Here is a 25,523-nt window from a genome sequence, read left to right as displayed (position 1 = left end):
AGTCTGGGAAGAGGATTTTGCACATATTGTCCCCTTGTCCCAGCAGTTCTGTGTTCTGGCAAGGCACCTGAAATAGTACTTCAGCACATTTTCTAGATCAGAACTTCTTAAACCTTTTCCATTCATGACCCTGGATGTAGGTAAGGTAAAGGTTTTCCCCTGACATTAAGTCTAGTTGTGTCCGACTCTGGGGGTTGGTGCTCATCTCCATTTCTAAGCCGAAGAGCTGGCATTGTCCGTAGACACCTCCAAGATCATGTGGCTGTTATGACTGCATGGATTGCCATTACCTTCCCGCCGGAGCAGTACCTATTGATCTACTCACATTTGCATGTTTTTGAACTGCTAGGTTGGCAGAAGCTGGGGCTAATAGCGGGTGCTCACTCTACTCCCTTTTAGTCCGCAAGTTCAGCAGCTCAGCGCTTTAACACGCTGCGCCACCAGGGGCTCCCAGACCCCAGATGTATAGGTATATAAAGCAGGTATAAAAACCAAATATTTACTGGCAAAAAATCAACATTTCCAAGGCTTGCTGAACAGGCTATTTTTGTGGAGTCCAAGGAAACACTATGTCAATGGTTCTCAACCTGTGGGTCCCCGGGTGTTTGGGCCTACAACTCCCCAAAATCCCAGCCAGTTTACCAGCTGTTAGGATTTCTGGGAGTTGAAGGCCAAAACATCTGGGGACCCCCAGGTTGAAAAGCACTGCACTGCATGTTATTGCTAACAGATTTGTATAAACAGGAAACTTAATGTTCCCAAAATTTTTTGTAAACTCAAAATTGAGCTAAGGAGACTCACAGTTTAAGAAGCAGTGTTTTAGATGACTGAAGGAGCAGATCAGATTGCCTAACCAGATATCCCCACCTCTGATTGCACATCTACAGCATCAACGAGTTTAATTTTATTTGAAGTTTATCAAATAAATGGCTCAGTTCGTAGGGACATCACACTTACAATTATAATTATTGGGGGAAAAATATTTTGTGAAGGGTACTTCTAGTCCCAGGAGCCCCTGTTGGCATAGGGTTAAAGCCTTGTGACTTGAAGGTTGGGTTGCTGACCTGAAGGCTGCCAGGTTCGAATCCAACCCGGGGACAGCGTGGATGAGCTCCCTCTATCAGCTCCAGCTCCATGCGGGGACATGAGAGAAGCCTCCCACAAGGATGGTAAAAAAAAAATCAAAAACATCCAGGCCTCCCCTGGGCAATATCCTTGTAGATGGCCAATTCTCTCACACCAAAAGTGACTTGCAGTTTCTCAAGTTCCTCCTGACACGAAAAAAAAAAAACCTTCTACTCCCGGAAGGTGGTTAAATGTTAGCTTTGTACAGTATTGTGCTTCAATGTACTGGTTTTAAGCAACTGGCTTCATGCAAGACCATCTGTGCAAATAAGTAGAAATATTTTTATATCACCAATGTTTCACTATTTGAACTTTGGGGTGAGAAGTCCAAGTACAGTTACAACAATTTCCATTGACACTAAGTGAAATAATAATTCATATATTAGGTCAGATGAAAGAATCAGTAGGAATAGTAAAAGTTAAACTTATTAAAAATATCCAAAGATAGAGAAAATCAAAAGTAATACTTTTAGAAATTTTGTTAGCTTTGTTATCTTATGCTCTAGATTTCCCATCCAGTTTTCAGAGGGGGGATTTAGTTCAGAACTACAAATCATGGTGATTCCATAACAGCTAAATTACTGACGTAATATTAAAGACTGAACCAATGCGATGTAGCGATTGAACAACGAAGTTGGAGACCAGATTTTGAATCCCCCATGAACAAATCTTGCCAGGAAAACCCCATGATATGATTCACCTTGTAGTCATCATAAGTTGGAAATGACTTGAAGGCACATAAACAAAATATTAAAGGTGGGCATTCAGTTGCTTGGCTTGTTCAAGAAGTTCTTGTCTTGCAATTGCTGAGAGGTGAACTTCATCAGGCCCATCAGCGACACGCAATGACCGTATGTGGGCAAACCTATGCAAGGGATGAGATATGTTTGTAAACATCTTTTTGACTAAATGAAAGAACTTCAGGGTATTTCCTAAATTATATTTTTAACATCAAAATTAGTTTAAGATGAAACAGCCAGAAATAATAAATGGTCAGCATTTTTTAGGCTCACTGGACGGATATTCTACAAGTACAGAATTTTGCTATTAGTCAAGATCTCATAACTCGTAGAGTAACAAACATTTTCGGGGGGAGGGGGACTACATTATCCCTTTTACTGTCACCACCCCTTGCCATTTAGTAGGGAAGGGAATGAGGTGAGTGGCTTGATACATCCCCAGAGCCAGATGGCATCCTCTTAGATCCATTGGGGTCCTCCAAAGAACATGGTCTGGTTTTGGGGACAGGCATTTCTCAGATGGCCACAACTCCCCATCAGGCACCAAATGACAATGTTTTAAACTACAGCCATCCTTCCACATTTGCAGATTTGGTCATTTGTGGATTTGATTAAAAATATCCTCACTAGGAATATCTAAGTCCTCCAGTGTGACTATTATGGTCAACCTCCTCCAGTCATACTGAAGGACAAAAAGAGAATACTTCTCTTAAAATTTCTATCACTGTGTTTAGGCTCCTGTGAAAGTCATACTGGAAGACCTAGAAATTCCTATGATGTAAAAAATAGCAATTTCTTTATTTACGGTTCATTATTTTCATGTAGGTCCTCTGCTTCTAAATCCAGCAAATGTGGAGAACTGACTGTTTTTATCTCAAAACAATATACTGAATTTTAACATTAAAAAAATCATCAATCTAAACTAACTTCATTTAGTGCTAAACAAGACATCATAAAGTTGACAACTGGATGAAATAACCCTAATGTAATGCTTCGATCCTTGCAGTATTGTGCAAGGATGGCATCATCCATACCAGGCATCCTGCTCTAGAGGAAAAGGTGGGAACTAAATTACTATGTAGCCTTTGTACATTAACTAAGCTGTCCACTACTGTCAACCTACCAAGAGCTGATATCTGGACCCAGCATTGATATTCTTCAATTTCAAGACAAAAACACAGAGTAGCAAACTTGCATTTTAGTAATTATGTTATGTCCAGGCAAGTAAATAGCAAAAGTAAGAGACTTGAGCCCAAATCTTTTGGGGGCTTTAGACGGATTACAAAACATAACTCTTTGTTCTATAAACCTCGCTTTCCTAGTTTCCAACAGACTTCACAACCTCTGAGGTTGCCTGCCATAGGTGTGGGTGAAACGTAAGGAGAGAATGCTTCTGGAACATGGCCATACAACTTGGAAAACTCACAGCAACCCAATGTTCACAACTTACTAGCCACCTGAGTCCATATTATATAGCAAAACCATTTATGCAAGGCATATGCCTGAAGTAGAAACCAGATCTGGCAGCCAGAATGGTTAGGAAACCACCAGTCACAGCAGCAGCATCCATGCATATATACCAGCAAGCCTTATGCTCTGCTAAAGGATTTCCACCATGATTTTCCACCTATTTTTGGTAGGAAAAAGTTTGGATTTGTGTATCTCTCTGTATAATATCTTTCACTCACATATGAGCCAATGGGAAGTCTTCTGAAAATCCAGCACCTCCACACACTTGAATGGCACAGTCAATTACTTTAACGACTACCCGGGGCACCACCACTTTGATCATCGCAACCTGCAAAGATGAGTGAGAAATGCTTAGATTTTTTTCAGGTATAGAATCACAGTTCTACTGCATAACTGAAAAAAAACAACACTATGTATCTGCTTTTATTGTTTGTTAATCTGCCTCTTCAGGACCCAAAGTAACAAAAAGCAGAAGAGTCTTTAGTTAATATACAGGGTGTCCAAAAATTACAATTTCAATTCTATATACTACAGGTGCTTTATATCTGTTAGGGTTTGGTTTCAGGACATTTTGTGAATATCAACGTCTGGATGCACAAATCCCATTATATACAGTCAAGTAGTTAAAAGGTGTACACTAAATAAAATGGACACAATGAAGATTCCTTTTTGGATTCTTAAAACATATTTTAAGCCATGGATAATTGAATCAGTGAATGCAGAATCTGCGGATACCGGGGGGGGGGGGGGGGGGGGAGTGTCAGTTGAAATTGTAAAGTATATTTTCAGACACTCTGCCTATGCTTCTTATAAAAGCCTGATGGCATAAAAATACCAGAAGAGCAAGGGTCTCTCTCAAGACAGGATTCCAAAGTTTGGGAGCAGGCACTCCCACCCCTTGGTTGGTCTGAGAAGGGGTTTTTCACGCATAAAGTGGACAGAAAGAGAAATATGTACCTTCGAATAACATGAAACCATTACAATTAAAGGCAGTCACCACGATTTGTATGTAAGCAAAAAAGTTTTTAACCTGCTGTCAGAAGGGCAGCAGGAAGGGGACCATTCTGGCAACAGACAAGACAGACACAACCATACACAGACAGACAAAGACAGAGACACACACACAGACAGACAGACACACGGGCAGACACGCAGGCAGACAGACACAAAGACAGACAAACACAGAGACGGACACAGATACAAACACAGAGAGAGGAGAGGAAGCAAATAGAAGGCTTCACACCCCTGTGGTGTTTGTTTTGCTGTCTGTGCCTCTGTTCAGGAGATTTTAGTTCACTTTCTGTCCCTGTGTTAACTGCATTTTTAAAAAATTTGGCTTGCTGTGAACTAAAGATTAGTGAGAAAGCTTCAGCGGAGACCCCTTTTCCCCATGATAACTCTTTCAGGAGTGAAGAGGGTTAGATTTCTTACACTTCGTGTCATCTCACCCCCGTTCTTAACTGTGAGTCATTTATAAGTCAGATATTTCAAACTCTGGGACTGCCTGCATTTACTCATTTGTAATTTAAAAATTATGAGTTAGATTCAGATGTGAGTAAACCTATAAATGAGTTTTACCTTACTCATTACTAAAGTTCTTTGCATTTCAATAGGCCCACTTTATGGATCCAACCTGTTGTGGCCTATAGGCTATTGATAGTCCCAACCTGAGCAGATCCACTGAATCACTAGACATTGCATATGTTTTGGACTCACCACTCAGGACGCGATTCAATGGGTCTATGCTAATCAGGATTAACCAATAGGATTTAGGCCTATATTGCTCAGAGGTGGTTATGAAGCCCGACAATCCTTTCCGTTCTCAACTTGGGCAATAGAATTCTCCTCCCGTCCCTTTGCACTTAGACACATAATTCTGTTACCTCTTTTCTGGCAGCTTTGTTGCCCAAAGAGTCTATTTTGCTGGCTCCTTTCAATGTAAGTAGTCTTGCCTGTTCAATAGCAATGCGGCATTCAGCAATCCAGTGAGCCACAACTTCCTTTAGGAACATAAACAGAAAAGAAAGGAAAAAGAAAATGGTAATCACCCTGCTGTAGAAACATAGTCATGAATCTAAAAAGGAATCAGAAACCAGCTTTGAAAAAAATCAGGTCCATATATTAATGTGTAAACCCTTGTACAACTGCTAAAAATACCAAAAAGAGAATGGAAGGGATATCAGAGTACAAACTGCAGCTCTTCTGGGGCTCCACGACCAGTGGTCCAATATTTTCAACACTTTTGAAACACTTTTGGAGCAATTTTGGCACCGAGAAATTGGAATAAGGCTCTAGAGGGCTATGGCATGACGGGGGGCGCAAAAAAATCTCCTGGTGAGGAGCCATACTCTCCTCACCCCCAAAACAGAGATAAATAGCATTACTGAATGTTTACCATCTCTCAAAAGCACAAAACAAGAAATTCTTCTTTCTTCCTGAATCGGGCCTTAAGGGCATAGAAATTGACAACAGACTATGGACTCACATGATGGTACAGTTTCTTCCCAAATGTCACCCTCTGGGCTGCACGTTCACACAGGATCTTCAGCGCAATTTCAGCTGCCCCTATTGACCTCATACAATGGTGGATGCGGCCTGGCCCAAGTCTTCCCTGAGCAATTTCAAACCCTCTTCCTTCTCCTGTGTAACAAAAAATCAAAGAAATGACTTTCAGTTGTGACATTTGCCTTTCTGGGGCATCATCTACCTTATGGCAACTGACATCCTTAGATGGCTGGCACAAAACTGGGGATTTCACTAAGCAGGAACAGTTTTATGTTTGTTTGTATTGATTTTGCTGAGATCCATGGATATATTTTAATTACCAAATGAATTCTGTTTGATTTTGATTGCATTTCTTAGCATTCAGATCTCCAAGTACCATATCGGATTGTACAGAAGCAACCCATCAGCTGCCCCAATCCAATATGGTATTTGGATGGGTGAAATTTGGATGTAATTTTCCTAATAAATCCAGTCCCCAAGTTATTAACAAGGTCGGTTCTGTAGGTTCGTTCTTAGGCTGAATTTGAATCCAGGTCCGAACAGATACAATTTTTAAGTGTGACTCCAGCCAAAAATATATCTTTTAAAGCTTTGGATAGCATAGGGAAGGGCTAAACCTCTGTGATGTTTGTTTTGCTGTCTATACCCCTATTCAGAAGATTTCATTGCACTTTCTGTCCCTGTGAGAATGGGATTTTGAAAAATTTGGCTTGTTGCAAAAACAAGGATTGGTGATAAAACTTCAGTGGAGATGGTTTCCCCATGATAACTCTTTCAGGCATGAGTTTCCCTTCCTAGGGATAGATTTCTAGGGATAGATAATTATATATACGTTTTAAGGTTTTTATAATGTGTTTTAACAATGTTATTAATGGATTTGTTTATATTGTTTTGCTTTTATGATTGCATTTTGGGCATTAAATTTTGCCAATTTTTGTAAGCCGCCCTGAGTCCCCTCAGGTGAGAAGGGCGGGGTATAAATGTTGTAAATATATAAATAAATACATTTCTCTCACTTCCTGTTTTCTCATCCCTATTCGTAACTATGCGTCATTTGTAAGTCAGATGTTTGTAACTCAGGGACTGCCTGTATATGCATTGTAGGTTTTTGAAAGCTGCCATAGTGCAATGGTTTGAATGTTGGACTATGGTTCTGGAGACCAAGATTCAATTCCCTATTCAGACATGAAAGCCTACTGGGCAACCTTGTACAAATCTCAATCTCTGAGGCTTCAAAGAAGGCAATAGGAAAATTCACCGGAACAACACATGCCAAGAAACTCATGATAGATTTGCCATACGTTAGAAACAACCTGAAGGCACACAACAATGTATTTTTTATATTTTTCTTAATGCAGCCATAGACTGTAGCACCTTTGTGCGCATTTTTCAAATCTTTGCAGATATCTGCAGATAAGTAGTGAGGTGGAAGCATATTTTCACTCATAATTTTTCTGAAAGATGACACTGAAAGGTAGAGTTACTAGTCCTGCAGATCTTGAATTAGCTACATTGATTTAAAAATCAGAGAATCACCATTTCCTTTGGACCCATCATTAGAAAACATGACTCAGAAGAAAATACAATAATGCTGGGGAAAGTTAAAGGATCATGGAAAGAGGAAGAGCGTGTTACAGAAGAATTGACTCAGTAAAGGAAGCCAGAGCCACGAGTTTGCAAGACCTGAGAAGGGCTGCTGCAGATAGTTCTAGAAATCTTTTGCACTCAGAGTCCCACAAAATCACATGTAGCAAATATCTCTCTGTAGCTATCTGCAAAAATCTGTTTCAGAGACAGAAGGGAAAATGGTCTTCAGCTTTACAGTCTGACTTATTATTCAAAAATCATATCATATACTAATTTTGTAAATCAGCCATCATCATTAATGTTATCAGCCTTGGAGGAGGGAATATACTCTAACATCTCTGTCTGTTGGACCAAAAGGTTAAGATTTACAATGCAATGCTCTATATCAATACTATTTACATTATGTTGAACTTGGGCTACTCCTCAGTAGACACATAGACCATTTTGTAGGAAACTAATTTCTTATGTCCCAGTCCCAGAGATTGAACTGCTTGCCTGTCTACAATAGTGATCTAAATCCATCACCAGAACGTGTTGCCTTTTCTTTAAATGGTTTCATAACACTCAGATCCTCAACAAGTGAATTACACAATTTGCTGTTGTTGAGATGTAACACATTCAATACACAATTAAACTTTACTTTTATTTGAATCGCAGGTAGGTACACAAGATCCTAATCTACATATTGACTACTATGGACAAAAAAGAAAAAGAAAAGCTTAAACCTTTTTACCAGTGCTTTTTTACCTAAAGGAGAATGAAATACCATTGATGTCAATGGTTTTTTAATTCCCTGGTTAGGGGTAAGATTATATCATGTACCCACAGAAAAGAAAAGGAAAAATTTAAGCTTGTGCCACGTACCCATGCAAAATAGCCCACCCAAAAATAAAGTACCTAGTTTAGCTAAAATACTCTTGTTGTTGTATGCCTTAAAGTAGTTTCTGACTTATGGTGACCAGAGAAGAAGCTGTCACAGGGTTTTCTTGGAAAAGTGTGCCAGTAAGTCTAATTTTGAGGCTGAGAAAATATGACTTAGAATAACAGAATCATAGAATTGGAGGAGAGTTCATGGGACATCCAGTCCAACCCCCTGCCAAGAAGCAGGAAAAATGCATTCAAAGCAGCCCCGACAGATGGCCATCCAGCCTCTGTTTAAAAGCCTCCAAAGAAGGAGCCTCCACCACCACTCGGGGGCAGAGAGTTCCACTGCTGAACAGCTCTTACAGTTAGGAAGTTCTGCCTAATGTTCAGGTGGAATCTTTATCCAGTAGGCTCCCATGGCTAAGTGGGGATTCGAACACTAATGTCCAGAGCTGTAGTCCAATACTCAAACTACTATGTCACCTTGGCTCTAGTGAAATTTAGCTGTGCACTAAATGTGGCATGAAGTTTAATTCAAAGTCCTGAACTGCCCAACAGAACTGTAGATATAAACCTGGCGAAGCTCCTCCTACCTACAGATGTTCACAAAGCTTCCCAGGTTTTGTCAAGAAAATAAATACTCACCAAGTATCAAATTGGAGGCAGGCACACAAACATTGTTAAAATGAACTTCAAAATGTCCACCATGGAAATAATCTAGAAAACCAAGACAATAACAAAAGTGAAGGTCAGTGGAGATAAATTCTGCTAATGTCAATATTTATTTAAAGTAACAGATCTGTGTCATTCTTTGTGTACACAGAAAGTATGACAAAGAACCTTTTTAAGGGTAAAACAACAAAAAACAATCTGCTTGTTATTTGAAAAATAAACAAAGGAACTTAATGGAAGAAATATTTTCAGCACAGTTCTTGATCTTATGCTAGCAATTGAGACTGCTATATTCTTCATTTCTTTTTTCTCTTTATTTATCCACATCTCTGGGTCAGAACTCTGGTATGCATGCACTGATTTTTATTACATCAACACAACGTTGTTTTCCCCATTTCTTTTCTGGTATTCTTCTCCCTTCAGTTCAGAGCAGTGTATCATCAACCAAAATGCAAATCAGTTGCCTTCCTTGCCTAGTTTATCCATGCCTCACAACCTCTGAGGATGCCTGCCATAGATGTGGGCGAAACGTCAGGAGAGAATACTTCTGGAACATGGCCACACAGCCCGAAAGACATATAACAACCCTGTGATCCTGGCCATGAAAGCCTTCGACAACACAGTTGCACAAGAGTCACTTCAATGCTTTTTCCTTGCTTACTATTCATCCTTCATTTACTTATAGAAACCGTCTTTAGGGGCTGAGAGATTGTCTGAAAAAAGTCAGAGAACGGGTAATTTCCAAATCCAGAGAAGCACTTTTGGGGTAAGAGGGAATTACAAATCTCAGGATCTCAAAGTCTAAAGCAGTGGTTCCCAAACTTTGTGTAAAGAAGTGTATAATTATATTTTGTATATAGATGAAATGTGTATTTAATTTTGTTTAAACAGTCAGGTTTGGCTAAGTTTAAAATGGTGAGTATTTAAGTTGACAATATGTATGGGGGAAGGTAGCCATCTTAGAGTGCTAGAACAGGTTACCATAGCAACAGGGGCGGAGCCAACCGCCGCCTGGAAAGGAAGAGGGGGAATACTTTAAAACCCAGAAGCAGTTGGTGATTTTCTAGTCACAGAGAAGGATCTGATTCTTGTGTGGAGAATCAGGCTGGCTTAAATAGAAAGATTTGAGTCAGATTTAGGTTGGACCAGACTAGGCAAGTTAGGTGATTTGTCTAGGGTCAGTTATAGAGTCTGTGGATTAGGGAACATTAATCCCAGGGGATCCAGGAGGATCAGGGTTTAGTGTAATCCAGAGAAAGAAGTATTTTGAAAGTTTGACCACCTCATAACCGTTTGTAACCATTAAGCGAAGTGCCTTTACTAAGTTATATGAAACCATCAAGCTCTGTACCTGCAATAAACTTGTTTTGTTTTTATTCTAACCAAGCCTCTGTCATAATCTTATATTAAGTTAAGTAACATCAACATCTAAAGTGGAACAACTAGAGAAAGCTTATAAGAACCAGTACCATCTGCCTGACGTCTCTTCTATTGGTGGCAGCGAAAAAGAAGATAGTCAAACAAATAATTATTTAACATCATCTCTCATAAAACATCTTTATTAAGTGGTGGTATCTGTGTGTGTGTGTGTGGGATCGAAAAGGTTCCATCTCTGTCACACATTTCCTGTCAGACACCTCACCTCTGTACATATTGGTGGTATAGCTGAGGGATTCTAAAAGGGATTCCATTCCCTGCCACCATCAGATCTCCACATAAATTGGTGGCAGCGGTGGGATTCGAAAGGATTCCATTCTCTGTCACCCCATCACCTCTCTACATAAATTGGCGGCAAGCGGCGGGATACGTATAACATCCCTAATTTGGTGCCTGAGATCGCTCATTAAAATTTCTGAGGTAAAAGTTATAAAGAATGGCCACCAGAAAGCAGAAAAGAGGAGCAGGAGAGGTAGAGGTGTACCAAGAGGAAGAGAGTTCAGATTCGGAACAACAGACCACCATGTCAGAAGCAATGATGAAATATCAATTAGAGATGAGGAAATTAGAATTAGAAGCACAGGAGAGAGAGAGAGACAGGCAGAAGCACAGGAGAAAGAAAGACAGAGACAGGCACAGATGGAGAAGATGAAATTGGAGAAAGAAGCAGACGAAAAAGATAAAGAGAGACAAGCAGAAGAGAAACGGAGACAGGCAGAGATAGAGATGAGAAGGATGGAGATTGAATGGGAAAAACAGAAGCTGACACTGTCTCAGCCTTCTGGGGAGGCACAACCAGGGACTCCCATCATTAATCCTGTTGATTCAGCCTTAAAGAGGTTTCCTAAATACAACAAGGAGGATGATGTGGAGCAGTTTTTAATTTCGTTTGAATGGTGTTGTAAAGATCTGGAAATAGCTGAGGAAAATTGGATGATTTACCTCAGGCCACAGATTTGTGGAAAGCTATTGGAGATCTATAGCGAAATGGTGGAAGAAGAACGCAGAAATTACACCATATTTAAACAGCTGGTACAACAAAGGTTACAGCTAACTCCTGAATTTTATAGAACAAAATTCAGAACACTGAGGAGAGAGAAAAATGAAAGTTTCCTACAACTAGCTGCCAAACAGGCACAATATTTTGAGAGTTGGTTGAGGAATTCTGAGGTAAAAGACTTCCAGCAGCTGAAGGATTTAATAAAATTAGAGCAGCTATACCAGCAAGTTCCATCAGATTATCGATGGCTGGTACAAGATAGAAAGCCTCAGACTGCTAATCAAGCAGCTGGGATGGTGGACCAACTAATTACATTGAAGGAAGGTTTTAAAAGGGAAGAAGGAGGATTTAAGGAAAAACAGTTTAAACAGCCATCTTTTTCCCTCACGCGCGCACAGCAAGGGAGAGGAGCTTCCATAGAAAACACCACCTGGAGGATGGCTAGTGTAATGAACCCTGCCAAAATGGAGGGAAATATTCGATGCTTTCACTGTGGTAAAACAGGACATTATAGGTCACAATGTGGTCTTTTAAAGAAAGAAAAACCCTCTTTCTATGTTAAGAAAGTCCCAACCAAAGAGGCAACTAAGGAACCAGCTAAGGTTCAAAAAGATTTACCTCAGGAAATTCAAAAGGAGAGGCAATGTCTGTTTGTTTTGTTAGATCAAACATCAGATGAATATTTGGAAAACATCAACATTGATGGAAACCAAATACAGGGATGGAGGGACACAGGTTCAGAAGTCTGTATCATTAGACCTGAATTAGTACCATCAAAATGCCAACACCCTACTTATCAAGTTAATTTAAAAGGTTTGGGTCCCGTGATCCCAAGCGAAGTGGTTTCTTTACCTGTTCAATATGGCAAGTGGGAAGGAGTATGGGACTTTGCTATTAGTTCTGATATTCCATATAAATGCCTAATTGGTAATGACCTTGCCAGAGAAGTCAAAAAGTTACCAAAGACTCTTAATGAGGGTGAATGTATAGAGGAAAAATCTGATAAAGAAGTTATCTGTTTACCTATACAACAGAACTTAGAGGAAAATCCTGAGGCAAGTTCTGTAATGGCTGATTTGGTAAATAAGACTGAAGGGGAAGGAGAAATCCTAAAGGAGCAAAAGTCTGATGACACATTGCAGCCTTTGTTTGAGCAAGCCCAAAACACTGAGGGAGATTTAACTTTAGAAAAGCCCACCAGATTTATTAGTAAAAATGGAGTTTTGTACAGGGAAGTTTTAAATCAAAAAGCCCCAGAGATGTCCGCTTCCTATACGCAGATTGTGGTACCTCAGAAGTATAGAGAACAGTTGATGGAGGTAGCCCATGACAGCCCACAAGGGGGACATTTAGGAATTAGATGGACCACTCAAAGGATTACTAAAAATTTCTTTTGGCCTGGCATGTACCAGCAAATTAAAAGGTTTTGTCAATCCTGTGACACATGCCAGAGAATCAGCTCAGGAAGAGATAAACTTAAGGCTCCATTAGTCCCAATGCCATTAATTGGGGAACCTTTTTCTAGAGTGGGCATAGATATCATCGGTCCTCTTCCCAAACCCAGTAGGAGAGGATGCAGATATATTTTGACTATGATTGACTACGCAACTCGTTATCCTGAGGCAGTGGCCCTAACAAACATCGAGACAACAACCATAGCCAATGCACTGCTCTCAATATGGGGAAGAACAGGTTACCCTAAAGAACTAGTATCAGATTTGGGAACCCAGTTCACTTCTAGATTAATGGAAAGATTGCTGGAACTGTGTGGAATAAGGCACTTGACATCATCAGCCTATCATCCACAAACCAATGGCCTTGTTGAAAACTTAAATAAGACCTTGGTTCGCATGATTAAGTCTTACAGTCAGCAACACCCACATGACTGGGACATCAAGCTCCAGCAATTGTTATTTGCCTATAGGGAAGTTCCCCAGGACAGCACTGGCTATAGCCCCTTTGAATTGTTGTATGGGAGGCGAGTGCGAGGACCGCTTGATTTAATTCGAGAATTCTGGGAAGCAAGTCCAAGACCGGAACCTGTTTCAGTAACTAAATACATCAAAGATCTACAGTCAACAATGGAAATGGCCAGGAACACCGCCCAAGAACATCTAGCGACAGCCCAGCAAAGACAGAAAGCCCACTACGATTCAACTGCCAGATGCAAGAGCTTCGAGATAGGGGATGAGGTCCTGTATCTTACACCAACCAAGACCAACAAGCTCCAAGTAGATTGGACTGGACCATGGAAAGTCATCAAAAGACACAGTGGCGTGAACTATTCTATATATGATGAACAGTCTAATGTGGAAAAGCTGGTGCATGTAAATATGTTAAAGCCATATGTAAATAGATCTGTAAATGTATGTATGATAATTTCGGGGGAGGAAACAGGTACTTTTCCCTTTTCGGAAGGGAATAGGAAAGCCTATAGGAGCAGCGAGCAAGTAAAAGTTGACGAGGGATTGTCCCAGAGTCAACAGAAACAAGTTAAGAAATTGTTAAATAAGTATGACCATTTATACCCCTTTGAGATAAAACATGTAAAAGGTAAAAACAACATTGTAGCGGATTCACTTTCCAGGACATATTAGAGGTTGCAACAATAAAGGTTTGTGTTTATATATGTTGCATGATAATGTGTTGATATTATATGTTAAGAGTGTATTAATATGTATTGTTGTATATTTTTAATTACAATCCACATTATTATTTTTGACCATTCTAGGATGTAGAAAAGTCAAAAATAATCTTTATGGGTTGGGAGGTGTGTAAAGAAGTGTATAATTATATTTTGTATATAGATGAAATGTGTATTTAATTTTGTTTAAACAGTCAGGTTTGGCTAAGTTTAAAATGGTGAGTATTTAAGTTGACAATATGTATGGGGGAAGGTAGCCATCTTAGAGTGCTAGAACAGGTTACCATAGCAACAGGGGCGGAGCCAACCGCCGCCTGGAAAGGAAGAGGGGGAATATTTTAAAACCCAGAAGCAGTTGGTGATTTTCTAGTCACAGAGAAGGATCTGATTCTTGTGTGGAGAATCAGGCTGGCTTAAATAGAAAGATTTGAGTCAGATTTAGGTTGGACCAGACTATGCAAGTTAGGTGATTTGTCTAGGGTCAGTTATAGAGTCTGTGGATTAGGGAACATTAATCCCAGGGGATCCAGGAGGATCAGGGTTTAGTGTAATCCAGAGAAAGAAGTATTTTGAAAGTTTGACCACCTCATAACCGTTTGTAACCATTAAGCGAAGTGCCTTTACTAAGTTATATGAAACCATCAAGCTCTGTACTTGCAATAAACTTGTTTTGTTTTTATTCTAACCAAGCCTCTGTCATAATCTTATATTAAGTTAAGTAACATCAACATCTAAAGTGGAACATCTAGAGAAAGCTTATAAGAACCAGTACCATCTGCCTGACGTCTCTTCTATTGGTGGCAGCGAAGAAGAAGATAGTCAAACAAATAATTATTTAACATCATCTCTCATAAAACATCTTTATTAAGTGGTGGTATCTGTGTGTGTGTGTGTGGGATCGAAAAGGTTCCATCTCTGTCACACATTTCCTGTCAGACACCTCACCTCTGTACATATTGGTGGTATAGCTGAGGGATTCTAAAAGGGATTCCATTCCCTGCCACCATCAGATCTCCACATAAATTGGTGGCAGCGGTGGGATTCGAAAGGATTCCATTCTCTGTCACCTCATCAAAAACGAATCAGTTTTTGGTCCACTTTAGATTTGGTTTGATTGTCTGCAGTGCCGATTCAGAAAATTGTATTGGATAGACCACATCAGCTCTAGTTTCTGATACAGAACATATGCCATCCAATAGTTGCCATCTGCTCGCCCACAGAAAACCATATTTAATAATCCAGAGCTAATGTGGTCTATCCAATGCAATCTTCGGAATCAGCACCCCAAATAACCCCAGGAACAGGCCTAAAAACGGAGACACCAAGGTACCCTCACTTACAAGCACCATATGGAATGGTTCTGCTCAGGGGGAGGGAGAAAGAGAAGCACCAGTCAGGAGGCTTGTCACTTGCCTTTCGTGGGTAGTCACCCTCTCTCCTCCCGACATCCCTGTTGCCTCAGCACTATAGAGGGTTTCGCAACACCCATCACTCTTGTTGCAACAGTGTAGTAATGGTGAGGCTGCGGACTATATTTTAGTTCTTGGGCACCACTGGTGGTCCACAGACCGCAGGTTGGGAATGACTGGTCTAAAGGCTGCAATCAAAGCAGGTTTTTTCCTAGCTCAGCTAGTGTTGTAATGTCAGATTAATTAATTACTTCAAGAGCTGCTGACCCAACTACATAAAAAGGTGGGAAAGAGGGGGGACTTTAGCATGTGCTTTAAAGGATATCAATCCATTTCTTCCATATAGAACTAAAAGATGAAAATTGTGCCCCTGGCCGTAAACCTTCAAAGAGCTGTGCAAGATCATATATGTCTGTCAAGATCTGCTTAAACTATCAAATACAGTTGGAGTATCCCTTATCCAAAATGCTTAGAATCAGAAGTGTCTTGGATGTTGGATTTTCTTCAGATTTTGGAATGCCTTTACAGGATATGCATATACATGCATACATTGGAGCAGAGAACTAAACCCAAACATAAAATTATTATTTTAAAATAATTTTCACATGAAACAAAGTTTGGGATTTTGGAATTCTGTATATGGGATGCTCAATCTGTACTGAACTATTAATGTCACTTTATCAAAGGATCTGATACCTAAATTGAAATCATAGAATAGTAGAGTTGGAAGAGACCTCATGGGCCATCCAGTCCAACCCCTTGCTAAGAAGCAGGAAAAATCTAAGAAAGTTCATGCAAAAATAGATAAGATAGTCTTAAAAGGGCCACTAGTGCTAGATTCTTCTTCTACCCCCTTTTTTGTCTTTGCAACATGACTATTTCTCCAATGACTAAACGTCACATGTCTTATCTTGTAAAGGTTTTGCTCCTCGGAGTCTTTTTACTCCTTTAAAGTGGAGGCAGAGGAGTAAAGGGATGATAGGTGGAGTTACAGTTAACAACAACAAATGCCTGAAATGTAGTTTCTATTTCACTCTCAGAATTTCCAGTTTTGCGTAACCTCTTGAAAAAACTTAAATATGTGGCCATCCACTGGAGGAAGTTCTATAAATTCATTCTGCCTTGTGTGAATAAGGTGGCTGGGTGGATTCATTTCTTTTTCCCTTTGCAAACACAGAAAGACTGAAAGGGGGAGAGAGGGTAATACAGGACATGCAGCAAACAGCAGGCAAAGTAGTGATTTTAAAAAAAGAGAAATACTGAAGGCTTTGTGTTTCTGTTTCTGTTGATGGCCTTGAGCAAGTCCTTTGTCTCTTATCTACTCCAAGTTTTGATTTACATACATTTACATGGACTGACATGAACAACCAGAAAAATGGAAGAGATTTCCAAACTTATGAGCAGCATTTTTTGGGAAACCCATTCCCTGGTTATAGATGGGGTCACAGTCAAAAGCGAATGAGACCTTCTTTTTCTTTCCATTATTGCTCCAACTCAGCCCAGCTGTTCCAATTGCTACAAGGTTTGAAAATACTACTTACAGAGGGATATTGTTATTGGGTTGAGGGACACAGAATTGGTCTGAGGGCCGCAAGTTGTCCATCCCTGGATTTAGGTAAGAGAAGGACAAGTCCAGATTTCTAGGTGTTCTATTGCTATCTTACCTAGCTGACATAGAAAAATATTCCCTGTATATAGTAGTTATACATAAATCTAAGGACTACTAAGAATCCTGATACTGGCTTTGGTAGGTACACAAAGATGAATGATTTAAAACAGGCACCAAGAAAGCTGCCTAACTGATTTATAGTGCACACAATCCTAGGTTAACAGGCAAACCTAGGCAGAAATAGGATAGAATCTTGACAATTCAAGATGTGAGATCAACAACATCAATTTTTTGATGAACCAGCTCTGAAATGCACCAGATTTAAAATTTATTTGTCAGGCTGAACTTTCATATGTTCAACAACTCTACTTACCCATATATCCAAAAACGGAAAGTGGCCTTACGATCTTGAGCCCTGGCGTATCCATTGGCACAATTATCATACTGTGCTGTTTGTATCTAACGGAAAGATAACATAACTGAATCTCAGTCTTTAAAATGTAAGTAACGTGATACACTGGAAATAAGCTCTCAAGATGTTATGGGGATTTCCAAACTTTTATTACCAATGCATCTTAAACAAAGTCTATCCAGGCACTTAACATTAGCAAGATTACATTGGCAAGGGGGTGAATTAGTCCAATGCTGCCTGTGCAAGATGCTCCAGAGTTTTGAGTGCAAAAAGGAACTTTTCAAAGCTCTACACTGAAAAGAGCACAGCCCAATGCTGCAGAGCTATTCACACACGATTACTCTCAGAATAGTACAAAGCCATTCCAGAGTTTCCTTTCTTTCTCTAATTTATGTAGACCATTGGTTCTCAACCTGTTGGCCCCCAGACGTTTTGGCCTTCAACTCCCAGAAATCCTAACAGCTAGGTAAACTGGCTGGGATTTCTGGGTGTTATAGGCCAAAACACCTGAAGACCCACAGGTTGAGAACCACTGGTGTTGACCAACAGAGAAATGAGGGTGCATAAACATTTCTGTCTCCAAATACAATGCTGAAAAATGAAGGGCAATCATTTTAACTGTTCCTCTTTGCTTCTCTGGCAATATGAAGCCCATCAAACATTTCAGTTCCTGATGCTATTATTTTAAAATTATACATAATTTTTACCTGGATCCAGATGTGTTTTTATCTTTGGCCATCACAATAGCAAACTTGCAATTTGGATTTCCTGCTCCTAAGAGGCAAACAGAAAGAAGACTGCTCTTGGAACAGTTTTAAAATGATTGGGCTGTAAGTCCTGTTTGGCAATGCATACAAAACAATGTATCTGTGAACAGGTGAAACAAAAACGTTCTGGCTGAGATCCTAGAGAACTGCTATCATTTAGAGTTGAAAATACTGGGTTAGATTGATTAATATATTGATATGTCATAAATGCTTGGAAAAGTTACTTGTTTGGATTACAGTTCTGAGAATCCGAAAAGGAAAGTCTCCAAGCTCTGTATAAGGCTAGCAACCTGAAAGAAATCTGGTGAATCTTGTTGACTAGCATTTTCCCACAAAACAGACAAAACTGGAGTATTTGTATTTCAACTAACTTAAGTGATTTGGGAATGCATCCATTAATAGACTTGAAATCTGATACATGTTTAACATACAATTTTGAGTAATGCATATATTTACAGCAATCTTTTGGCTTTCCTGGAGCACATTGGAAGAAGAATTGTTTTGGGCTGCACACTACTGTAAAACCTGAGTCACGCAAGAGTACAAATAACAAGAGTGCAGCATGCATCGGCACTATTCTGAATTCTGTTTTTGCAATTTACAATTTCACAATTGTACCTCTAGCTCTTCATTAGAAAATTATAGGTTTTTTTGTTTCTTCTAGCTGAACTGTTTGCAATTATAATGTGAATTACTCCAATATTCATTGATATAACATACTATGATTAATTTATTCCATTCCGTTTTCATCTACAAAGTTTGCACCTGAGAACCATGCAGTTGAAATCGCAAAAAATCTCATTATGTTTTAAGTAAGTTTACGTTTTTGTATTGTTTTCATAGCCTTCCTAGACCATGGGCCAAGGGTTGGACAGGCCTCATTGACAGCCTATATTGGGATGATTTTTCATTTCTTTTAGAGCATAATCTAGTGATTAACACCTATCCTACTAAAATTAGTACTAAAGAATGAGAGAGAGATACTGTAAATGAAAAGTCAGGTATTTACCCTATTTGGGGGGGGGGGGGGTGGAAAACCTGTGGCTTTCAAGATGTGATGGCTTACTGCTTCCATCTTTCAACATTGACCATGCTGTCTAGAAGTGAAGTCTTGATTCTCTAAATCTTTGCCCTATGGACTGCATTCATACCACTGACCACACCAAAGCCATATCTTTGCCCAAATGGCTTCACTATTCCTTAAGCTTAACACTTGGGAGCTCTGTGACTTTAGTGAGATTTTTGATTTTTTGCAAAGCTTTGGACTTCTAGGTTGAAGGCCAATTTGGAGCAGTCCAGATGTGACTGATGATTTTCAGGAAATCCCAACCCATGCCGACAATGGCAACTCATGAGCAATGATGCATTGGAAACAAAAGGCGTGGTAGTGTTGGAGGGGAGACAGAAATCCTGAAGCTGAAAAGGAAACTGCATTCCACCAGCAAAGATCAAAACGGCAGCTCCTTTGACTGAGAAGGAAAAAACAGGTTGGTTTTTCCTTTTTATTCTGAATTGTAGCAGGCTTACTTGCATTTGAAAAAAGGAGGAAAATCTGGGAGGGTTTTGTTTAGAAACAATTAGCAGTTTTTCCATCATAGAACCAAGGGGATGAAGAGACAGAAGACGTTGTCTTGTATTAACTCTCATTAGTTTGTCTCTGTCTCATCTTCACTAAGTGGAACAGAATAGGCTTTCTAGAAATTCTATTATAATGATTTTACATAGCTTTGCATGGAGGTGCCAGGAATTAAACCCAGGACCTTCTGCATCCATGGTGAATGATGGACAGTTTCTGTTCCCCTTGCTCTGATGTTGACAAGTCTAAAGATTTCCTTTTCCCCTTATCATTTTCTATCAAAATTATCTTGAAGAGGAATGAATGTGGAATGAATGTGAATAAAGAGCATATATGATGACACCACTGAGGTTAAACATCATTCATAGTCAAGTTATATCTATCCGGCCACCCCTTTGGGTGTTGTTGATACCAAAGTGCTATAGAAAAGTAAGCAATTGTGTGTGTGTGTGTGTGTGTGTGTGTGTAGCTAGAACCAGTGATGATGGACAGAAATTCAATCAATTAAAACTTTATTACAGTCCAAAGACCCAATTTGCTCAGCGGTAAAAGGTGCACAACTGCAAACAGATTAATAAACTGATAAAACTAATTAAACACAGGACAACATGCAATACAAGATGCATATGAACAAGGATAAGAACACTGCAAACAGATACAGGACAAGTTTCAGCCTGAGTCTAATACAGGAAGATAATGGGAGTTGTAATCCATAAAATCCCTGCTGTAGGTCATAGTATCCAGTTAGAGCTACAAAGTACCAAGTTAAAATCTTCCAAAAACCAGGAAACTCACTGGGTGACCTCAAATTAGTCAGTGTCTTAAAGTATAATCTTCTTCACAAGTGAAGATAAAATGTGGAGATAAAATGAGTGATGGAAACAGGAATGCCGTCTGATTTAAGAAAATGTTATAATCCAAGAATGGTTTTTATCTTGTTGTATTACTAACTTTCCTTTTGAAGATGGAACATACTTTTAATACGCACACATTGGTTATTCTCCGACTTTTTTATTTGAGTGGAAGGGTAGATAATGGATGCCTATTTTGTGAGTGAACACCCTTATTTTAATTGGATTTTTTTAATTTTGTGGCAGTCAAATCTGCCCACAAATTATTCTCTGTCTTAGATGGCAAAACCAGAAAGGTCATGAATTTGCAGCAAAATGTTTCACATACTTTCAAAGTTCCAACCAAAGCAAATCGATGTCAAGCATTTCGAAAACATGTTCAAACTATTTGACTAATTAGTTGAATAGGCTCTTGCATTTCTACTTTGCTAATTATTACCAGAGTGTCTTGCAACATCAGGTTTTATAATTAGTAAGACGGATAGTTGCTAGATGTATTCTGAATCTTTTTGGTGAAGGAATTAGGATGGCTAGATGCCACTTCCAGCTTTTCTCCTTTTGAGAACGGATTGTGCACATATTCTTTATTTACCTCCCTACTGGCAAAATAAATACATTCCTTAGGCTGTAATCCAAAAACTGGACAAACCACAGATACTTTGTAAGCGGAAATTTGTAGACTATAATCAACCTTCCACATTCATGGGTTTCTCTTTCTCTTTTGTATATTTGCTTAGACGCAATATTGTACTTGCATAGTAGGTTGGCATGAAGACCTACATTAAATTGAGCCTTTGACTTACTGAACAACTTCTGATGCCCCCCACTGCTACTACCTGCTTCATGGGGATCAAGAGGGCCTGTAGATGGAAGACCCTGACAATTCTTAGTCTGATGTCAACATTTTTGCATCAGGCTAAGGGGAAGTATTTCTGTAATCCTTTCTGCTCCCCACAAAGCAAGGAATGACAGTAGTTGCAAGGGAGGATGTGTCAGAGACTGTTCAGTAAGCTGAAGAGGAGTACAGATCAGACTCTACAGAGGAAGGAAAACAAAAAGATTCTCATGGATAAGGGAAACTTCAACATGCAGATGTCCCAAACAGGATGTCAACCATTGTTTGGATATTTTTTTAAAACAAAACAACCCCGCTCCTTGAGAACGACAGCAACCAATACTTCAACTTCCAGCAACCACCTTGCACATTTGCCTGGACTGGAAGAACCCAACGTCTACTTCCCTACAACCATTAATATTTTCACTAAGAAAGAGTAAAGAAAAGGCTGAGAAATCCCCATAGATCAAACATAGCTCTTGAAATCCTGGTCTCTTACATCAAAGAAGCTTGGGAATGTTGTTCAGTGATATCATTTTCATACTGATTAAATCAGATGCGGGAGGCTTCACACACAATAGCAGTCTTTAATCAGTAACAACATAATAGGCTCAAGAAAAGACCTTTTCATTCACATTTGCAGGCAGCTAACTAAAAAATGTGCATATAATGTTAAATGTTAATAATGTTAGTAATCTCATAAGAGCAGCATTTGGACAAATTCATTAAAAAATCTCAGTTAGTGCAGATTTCATTTCTATCCTTGCATACAACCAAAGGGTTTATGGGTCCTTAATGAAACATTATGTTGGAAGTGTCAGCGCAGCCCTACACAGGAACCCATGTTTGTGTGGGGGTCTAGGCAACCAATATGATAGGCCTGGGGCAGCGATCAAGGATCCCTTGACAAACTGTCCTCTTTTTTGCCCTGCCCCTCTCCCAGTTCCTATAGGTCAGTAGTTCTCAACCTACGGGTCCAGATGTTTTGGCCTTCAGCTCCCAGAAATCCTAACAGATGGTAAACTGGCTGAGATTTCTGGGAGTTGTAGGCCAAAACACCTGGGGACCCACAAGTTGAGAACCACTGTTCTAGGTCAATGGTTTCCAAATTTTGTTTCTTCAAGTGTTTTGAACTTTAACTCCCAGAAGCCCTAGCCACCTTCATTTGGGGGGGGGGGGGGGGCTGAAGTCCAAAACCTATGAAGGAACAAAGGATGGGACCACTGTTCTAAATCACTCTGCTGCAGTTTCCATTTTTGACAACACTGTGTATTCATTATTTCATCTTGTTTTGACTGACATGCAGAAAAGGTGCATAATTCAAATACATTTGTATTTAGAGTCTCACTTTCAAATTATCTGGAAAGCGTTCTTTACTAATTGAAAACATGCTCATAAATGTTTCACAATATAAATGACAGTGACCTTTTGTATCATCTGCCAGCTTCTTCCATGGAATCTGCTACAAACCCTTCTGAACTATATTACGACTCTTATTATGATGAATCTAATGCTACTGTGGACTATGCCTTACATGAAATGCTTTGCCTCAAAGAAGAAGTGAGAACATTCAACAAGTCTTTTCTACCAGCCTTTTATTCCATTGCTTTTCTTATTGGACTTCCTGGGAATTCGCTTGTGATTGCAATCTATGCCTACATCAAGAAGCTAAAGACCAGGACTGACGTATACATCATGCATTTGGCAATTGCTGATTTATTACTGCTTTTTACTCTTCCATTTTGGGCTACGAATGCTGTACATGGATGGGTGTTTAGTAACCCATTATGCAAAATCACCACTGCCATCTACACCATGACCTTCAGTGTCAGCATGCAGTTTCTGGCCTGGATCAGTGTGGATAGGTACAATGCCATTGTCAAATCCCCAAGTCAACAAAGAACCACAAAACTATGCAGTAAAATCTGTTTCTTTGTCTGGATGGCGGGTACATTTCTTTGCCTTCCTGATCTCATTTTCAACCAAGTCAAGGAGTTTCATGGCAAGATTGCATGTGTTTCTACATTTCCAGAGAGTCTGAGCAAAATAATTAAAGTAACAATTGAAGTTGGAGAAATGGCCTTATGTTTTGTGTTGCCTTTCTTCATCATGCTGACCTGCTATTCAGCTGTGGCCAGGGCTCTCTTCAAGAGTCCCAGTGTTAAAAAGACCCAGCCTCTGAAAGTTCTTGCAGCAGTTGTTTCTGTCTTTATTGTCACCCAGCTGCCCTACAATGTGATCAAACTTTGGAGAGCCATAGACATTATCTATCCCCTGATCACAAACTGCAAAGCAAGCAAAGCCATGGATGTTGCATTCGAAGTAACAAACAGCATTGCTTTGTTTCATAGTTGCCTGAACCCGCTCTTGTATTTTTTTATGGGAGCATCCCTCAAAATGCATATGGTGAAACTGGCAAAACGTTATGGCTATTGGAGAAGACAACAGAACATACCACCTGAAGAGATTCCCATGGACTATGAAGAGTCAGCAGAACAAACAAGCAGTCTTATTATTTAGGAAATGGCCAGCCTGTTGCTGGACATCTCAATATCTTTGACCACTAGCCATGTTGATCAGGACTGATGGGATCTGAAGTTTTGCAACATCTGAAATTTACCAACAACAGGGTCTTCAACCATTTTGGAAAACGCAGAGATAGATTACTGTTAAACTCAGTCTGTTTTGGCTACTCATTGCATAATTATTTGGGAATAATTCCTCTGTTGTTGTTAACCGCCATTAATTTATGGTGACCCTGTGAATGGCAGTCTTCCAAGTCATAAACAGCCCTGAATAGGTTCTTCAGATTCAGGGCTATGGCTTCCTGCCTTCCATCATATGAAGCGTTACTGGTTTTTTCCCTAGTTGGTTATGCCTTATCATTATGTATCCCAAGTACAAGTCTCAGTTTAATCATCTTAGCTTCTAGGAGTAGTTCAGGCTTAATTTGAGCTAGGGCCCATTTATCTGTCTTTCCAGCAGTCCACAGTTTCCAAGACATCTAAAAAGACTGGCTAATTAAAAACTTCATGTTGATTAAACTGAGTAGCTCTAGTAAGGTCACTTTTAAAGGGATACCTGGAGTTATCTGACCTCCAGTCAACACAGGCATAACATATATGTTTTATTTACACCTTATAGTGCAATATAATAAAAAAATAAAAATAACTTATTTCAGTGGACTAGAGCTCCCAGAATTTCCCAATCAGTTGCCAGAATGGTCACATAGATATAATGAGAGTTGTGTTCTGAAAAGAACCCCCCCCCCCCCCCCTTGGAATGCAATCTAGTTTATACAACCTAATTTACAAGTAGAGCAAATACTTTATTTCAAGCAATTTGTATTAGGCAAAATGTGGGATGTGCTTAAAGCAGGGAAGTGGGGTATTCAGAAGCATTCAAAAACTATTGTTCTTCCTTTGACATTTTTTGTCTGGGAGCCTGGATCAGAAAAAAGGATGCTGTTTTATCTGATCCACTGGAGGGTTTCTAGGAAAAAGGAAGGAGGACCAGGCATGTCTGGATTTTCTTCTGAGCCAAAAAATTGGGCTATAATTATCCCCTTCCCCCAGACTCCTTTCTTCCTCTGTTATTGGTTTGTCCTTGGGACTGGAATGTAAAAGGAAACACACAAATCTGCCGAATGAGCTTTATTTAGATCAGAGAGCAAGCTAAAAACGCTGTTATGACTCCTATACAACTTTAGTACCTGAAGTAACTGAAGTTTGAGCCTACTGATAAAGATAGAGAGCAAAGTAATCCCACAACTTAAATAAAACATTCGAGAGTTTTTTCTACCTTGCAAAAACTAATTTGAAATCCCATTTTACGCGGAAGAAGTCAGAAAGATGGAGCAAGTAACCAAGCAAGAAATTTCAGGGACATTGAGAAATAAACCCTTCAAATAAGTATTTCATGTGACCTCCCCTCCCAGCCATAATCACACAATCAAAGAATCTTGACACAAATATGTATCTTCAAAGGATTATGATGATCACAGTGATGCTTGCACCAACT

General features: G+C 39.6%; 2 protein-coding genes across 2 annotated transcripts in view; one reads left to right on the top strand and one right to left on the bottom strand.

Annotated features, from left to right (window-relative positions):
* Window positions 1-1,393: 1,393 nt before the first annotated feature.
* The window catches only part of acad11 (acyl-CoA dehydrogenase family member 11), a 48,136-nt gene continuing 24,006 nt past the window's right edge, over window positions 1,394-25,523 (bottom strand). The window contains exons 14-20 of the mRNA XM_003222207.4: window positions 18,182-18,248; window positions 17,436-17,521; window positions 8,937-9,008; window positions 5,821-5,975; window positions 5,219-5,335; window positions 3,554-3,663; window positions 1,394-1,990 (exon numbers count right to left, since the gene is read on the bottom strand). Of these exons, the coding sequence (XP_003222255.2) occupies window positions 1,876-1,990; window positions 3,554-3,663; window positions 5,219-5,335; window positions 5,821-5,975; window positions 8,937-9,008; window positions 17,436-17,521; window positions 18,182-18,248 (722 nt within the window). The 3' untranslated portion in view covers window positions 1,394-1,875. The remainder of the gene's footprint in view (window positions 1,991-3,553; window positions 3,664-5,218; window positions 5,336-5,820; window positions 5,976-8,936; window positions 9,009-17,435; window positions 17,522-18,181; window positions 18,249-25,523) is intronic.
* Window positions 19,583-24,281, top strand: ackr4 (atypical chemokine receptor 4). Its single transcript, XM_008112775.3, has 2 exons — window positions 19,583-19,728; window positions 22,948-24,281. Exon 2 carries the CDS (start codon window positions 22,956-22,958, stop codon window positions 24,021-24,023), a length of 1,068 nt encoding a protein of 355 aa, XP_008110982.2. The 5' UTR covers window positions 19,583-19,728; window positions 22,948-22,955; the 3' UTR covers window positions 24,024-24,281.

This window comes from Anolis carolinensis, chromosome 6, assembly GCF_035594765.1.
Source record: "Anolis carolinensis isolate JA03-04 chromosome 6, rAnoCar3.1.pri, whole genome shotgun sequence".
NCBI lineage: Eukaryota > Metazoa > Chordata > Lepidosauria > Squamata > Dactyloidae > Anolis > Anolis carolinensis.
This window is presented reverse-complemented; position numbering and strand designations above follow the sequence as displayed.

Excerpts from the sequence above, each read along its gene's own strand:
- ackr4 (XM_008112775.3), top strand. The coding sequence starts at position 22,956 with ATGGAATCTGCTACAAACCCTTCTGAACTATATTACGACTCTTATTAT.